Source organism: Zeus faber (assembly GCF_960531495.2).
Source record: "Zeus faber genome assembly, chromosome: 12".
NCBI classification, from domain to species: Eukaryota; Metazoa; Chordata; class Actinopteri; order Zeiformes; family Zeidae; genus Zeus; species Zeus faber.
Window position 1 is genome coordinate 9,263,175 of NC_137196.1, and position 10,797 is coordinate 9,273,971.

The 10,797-nt window shown below is 43.9% G+C and overlaps 1 protein-coding gene across 1 annotated transcript in view; it reads right to left on the minus strand.

The window, feature by feature from the left end:
- Window positions 1-2,973: 2,973 nt before the first annotated feature.
- Window positions 2,974-10,797, minus strand: part of LOC307238325 (calsyntenin-2-like) — a gene marked incomplete at both ends in the record, with an annotated part of 139,051 nt that continues 131,227 nt past the window's right edge. The window contains 7 exons of the mRNA XM_080011257.1: window positions 2,974-3,108; window positions 3,190-3,231; window positions 4,240-4,430; window positions 8,374-8,494; window positions 8,587-8,732; window positions 8,855-9,022; window positions 9,234-9,445. Coding sequence (XP_079867383.1) covers window positions 2,974-3,108; window positions 3,190-3,231; window positions 4,240-4,430; window positions 8,374-8,494; window positions 8,587-8,732; window positions 8,855-9,022; window positions 9,234-9,445 — 1,015 coding nt within the window. The remainder of the gene's footprint in view (window positions 3,109-3,189; window positions 3,232-4,239; window positions 4,431-8,373; window positions 8,495-8,586; window positions 8,733-8,854; window positions 9,023-9,233; window positions 9,446-10,797) is intronic.

Sequence of the window (10,797 nt, forward strand, 5' to 3'; positions counted from 1 at the left end):
AGGCACGAGCCCAGCGGCCTGTGAGAATGCCCTTCACCTAAAGAGCCCAATCGCTAAAAACAGCCCCGACACTGCACATGCGTGTCTCCTTTCCCCTGCCCACCATGTCCGTGTCCACTCCAGATGTTCTCCAAGGACTTTTTTTATTATTATTTTTTTTTTAAATTATCGTAGTTAATGGTACACTTATGGTTGGTCCTGGTTGCATTGGCTTTGTCACTTTCCTGCACCAGCATGAGCTTTATGGAGACTGCACTGCACGGCAAAGTACAATTTCTAGTTAATAATAATAAAAACAATTGATAATAATAATAATAATAATAATAATAATAATGATAATAATAATAATAATAATGATATTGTTATAATTTTAAATATAGTTATTATAATATCACTTATAATTTTATTATTATTTTATTGTTATAATGTTGGTTGAGGCATGAGGATCCCAGGGCTCTGCTGCTATCTGCTGGCCAAATTGCCGAAGTTGAAACTTTTTGTTTAACCAATAGATCAGATTTTCTTTAAATCAATTGACTGCGTTTCACGCAATCACAGGTCGATTAAATGTATATATATATATATATATATATATATATATAGAGAGAGAGAGATAGAATATACATATGTATATTATTTTATTAGTATTATTTTTTCCTGACAAGTAGAAATAGTTTTTAGAAACAAAAACAGATATAGCTACTATAGTATATTGTTAATATCTTTATATAACATATATGTATTTACATTGTTATATTTTGTATATATTTTTTATATATGATTCATTCTAACTATTACATAATTTCTATATGATAAAGAAGAGGTGAGAGAGGTGTAGATTCTAAAACAAGTCTTTATTGGTCAACATACAGAAAGCACTGGAATGACCATTAGAGAGAGAAAATCCAACTATTTTCGTTTACAAAAAGAAAAAGAAACATATATAAAATAACCATCTTCAACATTTTTTACAGGCTTCATATTTATATTCAAAGTGATATCTTTATATATAGGTTTTTTTTTTTTAAATCACACAATATGGCAAAGGGAAACAAGGCTTTTTGTCTCACAAATGATGACATCACAATTACAGGTGTCTAGAGGTGAACAGAAGGAAGAAAAATTCATTAGGAGTCGGTACCAATGACAGAATTCACTGCAGAATACACACCGATGTTAAACTTGAAACGTTTGGGAGGTCATATCTCTGGAAAGACATTAAGGGTGCTGTAGTTTTTCATTTGACATCATTTGTGAGTCAACATTTTTTAATAGGATATTTTGTGTTTTTAGAATGTGGGTTTTATATCATGCCATCAAAAGTAAATAAGGAGGTTATCATGTGATTACATGATAACCTCCTTATTTACTTTTGCCTCTAGTTCCAGAACCTTCACACAGCACATCTCCTTCCCTCCAAGTACCACCATACTTAATGTCTTATTTTGCAGGAATAGTTCAGACTCCTTGCTGATATTCCTGTACATTGCTTGGCCCTTGTCTTCAGTGGTTTAATGGCAAAAATGAAAATTACATTTACGCCTGGTAATAACAAGTGTTTCATGGTTGGACAGATTGGATCTCTCTCTTTTTTTTTTTTTTTCCTTTTTTAATCTCAGAAAACACAATGTCGCATATTGTCATTTCTCTCTGGTGTGACAATTACATCTTGGCTGAGATGAGTTTGGATTGTCCAATGTATTGTTTTCGTATCGTTACTTACACATCGCTGACAATTTCATACTTCAAGGACTGCTTTTTTGGCAATGCTGTGAAAATGCATTTATATTTTTTGCAGTTGCCATTTTCTACATATTTATTGACCTTATTATTGTGGTCAAATGTCTCTCACCAGCCCAGGAGAGGGTTTTTTTTTTTTCAACTCTTACACTGTATGAATACACACTGATCACTCCAGACGAATACTGATGCCAGGTGAAAATGAGGCAACTGGGAAATAAAGAGATAAACAGTGATGGACTGAGGATTATTTGGGTGTGTTATGTGTTATTTAGCATGTTCCCAGCCTGGTTCAAAGGGTACGTATTGACTTTTTAATCCAAGGAGGAAAGACCATTTAGTGCAAACATGTTAGGGAATGGGACCTTGTTGGACAGGTGTAGTGCAGAGCGAAGGACAGAGAACCTACAGACCACAGAGGGTTCATACAAAACACACACAGGGGCCGTTGCTTTTTCTCTTTTCTCTCTCATCACGTCAAAAGGGGGAACAGGGCAGAGAAAGAAAGAGAGAAATTGAGAACCAAACAAACAAGTCAGACCAAAATTTCAAAATGGGTTTGTGTACAGTGTCAGTCATCTCCTGTTAGTGGACAGACAACCTGTTAAAAAGAAATAATCATTTGAAAAAAAAAAAAAAAAGAAAAAGGCAACTTTCTCTCATTTTCGTGATGGTTTCCAAATCCAGCTCTGGTGTTGTTTAAATGGTCTGCGTTTATTTTAGAAAAAAATAAACAAACAAACAAAAAAACAAGCAAATGAATCATTTTTGTCAGCAAAGGACTTTGCCACATGACACAACAAATGAACCGCTGTGAGGAGGGGAAAAAAACCTGGGTTGTTGTTACGCTGTTGGTAATGAATTGAGCTCTGCTGTGTGGAGGATAATTGAAAATTGCAATCTGCAAGATCAACAACTCAAACTCACAGATTCAGCAACTATTTCCGAAACCAGAACTGATGCGGGACAATGGTGACTTTGACCAGCAGAGGGCAGTGTTTCCTTAGAAATGAGCATGACAACAACAACGACAGTAACAACAACAACGACAGCCACAACACAAAAAGAAAAAAGTGGACAGTGCCATTCTTTCGACAGATTCTCAGTGATTTCAACAGGTTGAGGTGAATGTGAAGTGAAGTGTGTGTGTGTGTGTGTGTGTGAAAGGTGGATGTATATGTATGGATGGTATCATCATTATCAACATCGTCATTATCATCATTATTATCATCATCAATATGCTACGGAGGAGCTGTCCCACTCCAGTTTCCCGCCCTTCTTCCTCTCATCCTGTCCTTCTTCCTCCTCTTCCTCTTCCCCCTCCTCCTCGCTGCAGTCAGACTCGGCGCTGGCCACTCCCAGCGCCGACTCCACGGTGCGCTCGTCATCCTCCTCGTCCTCCTCCTCTTCCTCGTAGCCCCCCTGCTCCTCCCGAGCCTCCTCCCTGACCTCCGCCTTCGCCTCTTTCGTGGCCTGTGTCCCACTGATGCCCTGGAGAACAGAGCGTCTTAAAACGACTACAAGTCACTTTTTAATGTGTACTTTAAAGCCAAAGGGAACTCTAGACAATAATTGACTGTGACATAAGTCACAATATCTACTTATGATTATAATAATGAGAATATTTATGAAGTATAATATCAGGCCAAAAGTCTGGTTCCCAAATAAATGGTATATATCAGCCATCGTGTCCTTAGGTCCTATCATGAAATTAGACTAAAATATTGTGGAGAATATTGGCAGGATGTCTCAAGATTCCACTGGAAGGCAATAATAATATTGATTTATGGCCCTTTCCTGAGGCAATAGACAATGCTGTGAATAATATGAAGAAGCAGTCAGATCAAGTAATTTCAAGGAGGGCCATCAAAAAAAAAAAAGTACCTTCAATACCGATCTCAACTACTGATGTGTGAGGTTTGGGAATCTCTATTCTAAGCCACTGCAATTCATTCATTTTGAAATTAATGCTCATTTTTCTTCAGCATCCTCCACTGAGACTTGTTCTTTCCTCGGCGAGTGCATATTAACATAATATTGAGGTTATATGAATTCTAATAAAGTAGTCAGTGAATCACTGATAATTCTTATAAGTGTATGAATGTATGTTTGTGGAAATATATATGTATAAATGTTAAGATATATTTCTCTGACCACAGAAAAATAGTTAAAAGGTCGGCGCACGTCCCCCTGACTTTACTTTTACCATCCGGTGTTGACATTAATATTTATGTGAACCTTTATCAAAGTTGCAGTCTCAAAGGACTTTACTCATCTGAGGGAAGTGAAGTGGTGTAGAGGGACACACACTCCCTCAAAAACAACAAAAGCCTTTAGAAATAACTCAAAATGGCACTGATGCACTACAGTATGAGCCCTAAACACACACACACACACACACACACACACACACACACACACACACACACACACACACACACACACACACACACACACACACACACACACACACACACACACACACCCCATGGGATTTACCTCCATGGGATTAACGGTGATGGTGAGGGTGGAGTTCTCCCAGTCCACGTCGGTGTCTTTCCCGCCGTCCTCCTCTTCCCTGGAGCCCTCCTGCTGGGTGGCGTGAATCCTGTAGATGCCTATGACCACGATCACCACCAGGGCGGCGATGCACACCACAATCACGACCGTAGCGGCTGGCGGCGCCCCTCCTACAGAGCGGAAAAAGATGTGACAATGGATATTGTGCTAAAAATAACCCCCGACAGGATGTTACAGTATATCAATCCGGAGGGGGGTTATTTTGCGACAATGACCGGCTGGCTGCATGTTATCCTGCTTATCACACAGGAACTTACAAAATAAAAGAATACATTGAGACGGAATATCGATTCAAAGTAGCATGCCTGGTTTAAGAGCTTCTGCTAAGAACAAGTAGTTCACAACAACATATTTAACACTGCAACCACGTACAAACCATTTGCCCAACCAAAAAACCTTTACACTACATACTGTATGTCTAAACCTACCTACTGTTGGTGAAACGTAAAATTGTACTTGAAACGTGGTAGTGTGAAACAAGGGGTGTGAATAGGGCAGGAAGAAGTTGTTGCCTGTGACAATGGTCATTATTAATAACAGACATTATTCAAAAATAATTACCAATTGATTGCCGCTATTGACCAATCAGAATTTACAGCTCATTTACAGAGCTTGTTGATATGCCCATCCATCCATCCATCCATCCATCCATCCATCCATCCATCCATGTTCCTCCGCTTATCTGGGGCTGGGTTGCGGTGGCAGCAGGCTGAGCAAGGAGCTCCAGGCCCCCTTCTCCCCAGCAAACTTTTCCAGTTCCTCCTGGGGGACCCCGAAGCGTTCCCAGGCCAGCTGGGATATACAATCCCTCCAGCGCGTTCTGGGTCTACCCCGTGGTCTCCTACCAGTTGGAAGTGCCCGGAAAACCTCCAAAGGCATGCCTCCCAGGAGGCTTCCTGATCGGCATCTCGTTCTTTCGGTCACTACTCAAAGCTCATGACCATAGGTGAGGGTTTGGACATAGATGGTCTGGTAAATTGAGAGCTTTGCCTTCCGGCTCAGCTCCCTCTTCACCACAAAGGTCCGGTACAACGCCCGCATCACTGCTGACACCGCACTGATCCGCCTGTCCATCTCACGCTCATTTTCCCCTCGTGAACAAAACCGGACACTCTTCTCACCTGGGCTGTGCCTTGAGATCCTGTCCATTAATATCACAAATAGAATCGGGGACAAGGGGCAACTTTGGAGGAGTCCAACACCCTCTGAGAACGTGTTTGACTTTGTGCCGAGAATACAAACACAGCTCTCACTTTGGTTGTACAAAGCCCGGATGGCTCGTACCAACGGCCCTGGTACCCCATACTCCCTCAGTATCCCCAACAGGATCCCCCGAGGGACACAGTCGAAAGCCTTCTCCAGGTCCACAAAACACGTATAGACTGGATGGGCAAACTCCCACAACCCCCCCAGCAACCCTGCAAGGGTAAAGAGCTGGTCCACTGTTCCACGTCCAGGACGGAATCCACATTGCTCCTCCTGAATCTGAGGTTCGACAATCGGCCAGAGCCTCCTTTCCAGCACCCTGGAGTAAACTTTCCTGGGGAGGCTGAGTAGTGTGATACCCCTATAATTGGAGCACACCCTCCGGTCCCCCTTTATAAACATGGGAACCACCACCCCCATCTGCCATTCCACAGGTTCTGTAACCGACATCCACGCGACACTTAAGAGGCGTGTCAACCAAGACAGCCCAACAATGTCCAGAGCCTTCAGCATCTCAGGGCAAATCTCATCCACCCCCGACTCCTTGCCCCCGAGGAGTAATTTAACTGCCTCAGAGACCTATGCCAGGCATATGGACGAGTCTTGGTCTTCAGACTCTGCCTCTTCCCCTGAGGACGTATTGGTCGGGTTCAGGAGTTCCTCAAAGTGCTCTTTCCACCGCCCGACAATATCCCCAGTCCGGGTCAGCAGTTCTCCTCTCCGGCTGAACACAGCCTGAGCCAAGCCCTGCTTTCCCTTTCCGAGTCGCCGAACAGTTTGCCGGAACTTTCTTGAGGCCAACCGAAAGTCCTTCTCCATAGCCTCCCCAAACTCCTCCCACACCCGGTACCTGCCTGCTGCCTTGGGAGACCCCTGGGCCAGCCAAGCCCGAAAGGCTCACTCAGGGCTTCTTGCTTGACGGCTTCCTTCACCGCTGGTCCACCAACGGGTTCATGAGTTACCGCCACGAAAGGCACCGACTGCCTTCCGACCACAGCTCCTAGCAGCCGCCTCTGCAATGGAGGTTTTGAACCGCTCGGATTCCATGTCCCCAACTTCCCCTGGGATGCATGAAAAATTCTTCCGGAGGTGGGAGTTGAAGACCTCGCGGACAGGGGCATCCACCAGGCGTTCCCAGTTCACCCTCACTACACGTTTGGGTTAACCAGGTCTGTCTGGCAGCCTCCCCCGCCATCTGATCCAAGTCACCACCAGGTGGCGATCAGTTGACAGCTCTGCTCCTCTCTTCACCCGAATGTCCAAGACATATGGCCGCAGATCTGATGACACAACTACAAAGTCGATCATTGATCTTTGACCTAAGGTGGTCAGGTACCACGTACACTTATGAGCCACCCTATGCTCGAACATGGTGTTCATTATAGCCAATCCATGACTAGCACAGAAGTCCAATAACAAAGCACCACTCAGATTCAGATCAGGCACAGAGAGGTGACATTCCACGTCCTTAGAACTACTCTGCGATGCTGAGGATCAGCAGGCCCAGGCCCCCGCCTTTGCCCGCCGCCCGGCTGGCATTGCACCCGAACCCTGTATGTTGTTGATATGTTCTGTTATATTATGTTATGTAATGTTGTGTTATGTCATGCACAACACAGGTGGCGATCATTTTAGGTTCAAAAAGGACTTTAAATGACTTGCAGATTTAGTTGCAGATTTAGTTGCAGACATTTATATAACCAACGGTTGAGTTTAGACGCCCCCAGGTGGCAGACAATGCCCCAGTGCCCTGATAGTATGAGCAGACATATATAGCAGACAGTATATAGCAGACAGTTCTTGGCTTGAGAAAGACTTTAGAAGAGGAAGTCTTAAAGCGGGCAGTTCTCCTAAAGACAAAATCGAATGCTGCCTAACTCTCGTTAAATAAAGTGATATGACGTATTGTATATTTAACTACAGTAGTATTCTGCAGAGGGGGCAATATTATCTCTGTTCTGAGCTGCGTTTGATCTGCAGACGATCTGCGACTGCCCAAGAAGTTGGAGAGTAGGGCCGACTTAGTGGCAAACGTTAAGATGAATTAAAGGAAGTTTTGGTTCTTGAGGCGCGTCAAATGCGTCAAATGCGTCTGATGTTTTGATTAAAAAAGGAGAATAAATCAATAACTTTTGTAGTGGCTCAAGGTTGTCTTTTTATGCAAATGAGTCATCGAAGTAAAGTGTCTGTGTATGTCTGTACTGGTCGCATCCCAAAGCCGTGAAAGACGTTCAAAACAACCAGAGGAGGGAACACTGCTTTCGGAAAGTCTTGTCTCATATTTTTTCTTTAATGCCAATTGAACTAAAAGTTACTATAAGTTTAACTATAATTTTTTCCTCACTGTTCTTATTCCATGAAAAATCAAGGGTGGTACTTTTACTCCGAAGCCCATATCTACATTGAGCCTATTGAAAATAAAAGGAAGCCATTAGGCCGCCCTTCAGTTAGTGCAATCATTTCTTTGACTCTAATGATCCTTCATCACTGTCATCTATGCAGGAATCAAAAAAAGGGATGGAAACTTCCATTAAATACGTGAAGTCCATGCACCACATTTACCATTCCTGTTTCTTGTCATCTTTCATGCAAGTCTTCTTTTTTAATAAAGGAATGTATGCTGCACTACATGACATTTCCTCTTTTTTCTTTTACCTTGAAGTGAAGTTAGGGATCCAGAATTAAGGAATTTCAGCGGTATTCGTATTAATGACCAAAATTCTGGTACTGTAGTAGCCAGTTGCGAGTGATGAGCAGGAGAGCCCAGAGGCCAAACTCAAACGATGCATCATAAAATAAAGAGGTCTGTCAGAGCTACTTGTATTGCTGTGTTTACTTGTGTCTTACCTGTCATTTGTGAATTTAGGGTATGAATCATAAGTGGACTGTGCACAGGTCTCAGGTACTGGGGCTGGGCAACCATGTGGTTGACATGTTCGATGGATGCCGAGTGATGAAGAACACTGACCTAGAGTGTGGGACATACAATGTAAGTGTCAGGATGATTAAATGAGAAAGAGGGTTTAAAAGAGGAAGGATGAAACGCAGCGTTCCTCTGACCTCCATGGTGAACTCGTTGCTCGTGTAGCGCCCGTTGAGCTCCGAGCACGTCAGCCGAAACCTTCTCTCACTGAGGCTCGCCGGCCGCCAGTTCCTGTACCGCAGCTGCCTCAGCACCTGCTCATAGTGGGCCATGGAGTCCACACCTTCCACAACCAGCGCAGGGAGTTAAAAAAGTGAATTACACCAATTGTTTCAAGAAAGTATGTTCCATTCAAGGACTTGAATAGCTCCAGCTTCCCACATCCATCACCCAGTCCCAGCTCACCGTAGATGGATATTCCGGAGGTGGAGTTGGTGGCGTCCAGGTGTTTGCCCAACAGGGCATTGTGTTGGATCCCCAGGCTCTCCCTGTCAGGGTTCAGCTCCTCTCCGATCACCAGGACATCGCAGTAATCCAGGTTGTGCATCACCTCCATCACGCCCGACCTATGGGCTAGAATACACGGAGGCATAGCCTATTCAAACATAGTTTCACCTATAGCATTGTGAGCGAATACTAAATATAAGCTTTATCATTATCCTCAACTGGGTAAGAAGAAAAGCTAATCTGTTGATTAGTTGATTTGATGTGAATCTTAAAATATGTTCCTGCAGCAGGCAATACATAGATTGCGGTAATGACAGATGGCAGCCACGCAACTCACATCCGCCGAACGGCGAGCTGTCTCCCTTGATTACAGTGCTGGTGATGTGAAGGTCCTTAAAGGGGGCAACCCCCAGGGGCCCCCGCACGTCGTTGGCGGGCCTGATGAGCCGATTGGATCCCAGAAGGGTGATCCTGGGCTCACTGGGCGGGAGAACCATCACCACCGCCTTGATGTCCGGAATGGAGAGACATACATCCTCCCCAAAACACCTGTTTTGGGGAGGATGTAGTATGTAGAGGTGACAGGTGACAGAGAGAGAGAGAAGAAGGTGGGTTACTGGGTAGCGTGGAAGTTAATGTCATCACTGATAATGCGATGGATTAAAGTCCATCCCTGGACATCTGGTTCCACCTTATTCTTTCTGCCATCGAGCTTATTCAGTCTGCCATCATCTGTCTACAATTGTACTGTTGTATCCTCCAGTTCGCCCTTGTGTCTTTTCGAGTTTTGTTTTTGTGTTGAGTTCAAGTGGACCATTATTTTCCCCAACATCCACCGTTAAATTCCTGTGTTGCAAAATTGCCTATGATTATTGGAATACTATGCTCTTGCCCAAAGCATATCATCGAATGTTAAAAAAAAGCTTGATATGAAGAATATCATCAAAAACTTTTTTGGTTAAGTTTTGAAAGCTTGGATTTGTTTAATAATGATTGAGCAAAATCTCCCAAGCCAAGGTTGCATTAAAATTAAACATCATTTTCAAACCTCAAAACCCAGGCATATGAATGGGGCCCGTGGTGCATTACCAGGTTAGGCTGTTTAGAGCTGGCTTCATTACTGTGAGGGGGAGAAAGGGAAAGTGCGAAAGAGTAAAAGGGCCAAAGAAAAGTTCCAGAATGAATGCCAAATCACTGAGCAGCTGTCATGCCCTTTGCTTGCATTCATTTTCAGCACCACTGAATAATGAAGCACGGCTCCCCTGTTGTGAGATTCTCCAAATGCTTGAATGTGTTCTCTACTAATGCACTCCTAAAATGGACAATATTTTTACGATTTCCTGCTTTCAGCCTGAATCAATGTGGTGAGAGTTGATGTGTGTGTGTGTGTGTGTGTGTGTGTGTGTGTGTGTGTGTGTGTGTGTGTGTGTGTGTGTGTGTGCGTGGGTGCGTGGGTGCGTGCGTGCGTGCGTGCGTGCGTGGGTGCGTGCATGCGTGCGTGTGTCCATCCACCTGTAGTGACTCCAGTGAATTGGCTGCAGTCTCACAGATCATTACCCCTAACAGCCTTATTTTAAGTTTTCTCGTGAGAATTTTGTGAGGTGGGGCCAGTAAAGGAAAAAAAACGGTTTCCCCGCTAACCGCTCACCTTTGGGTTGATGTCTGGGTTTGATCAGTAAAGGCGTTGATAGCGAAGTACAATTAAATACAAAACAAAACCCTGAAAGAAAGCCAGTATTTGAGGCCATTCTGTGACTTCTCAGTGGGCGAATGCTTGAAAACGTCTTCAGAGGGGAAAGAGGCTATCTCGCTCCTTATCTAGAAGGGGGAGCTCTGTTCTGTCGAGAGCTTCTCAGGGTGAGACGCCGTCTAATACCGCTCCTCTGGCTCACCCCGGCTTA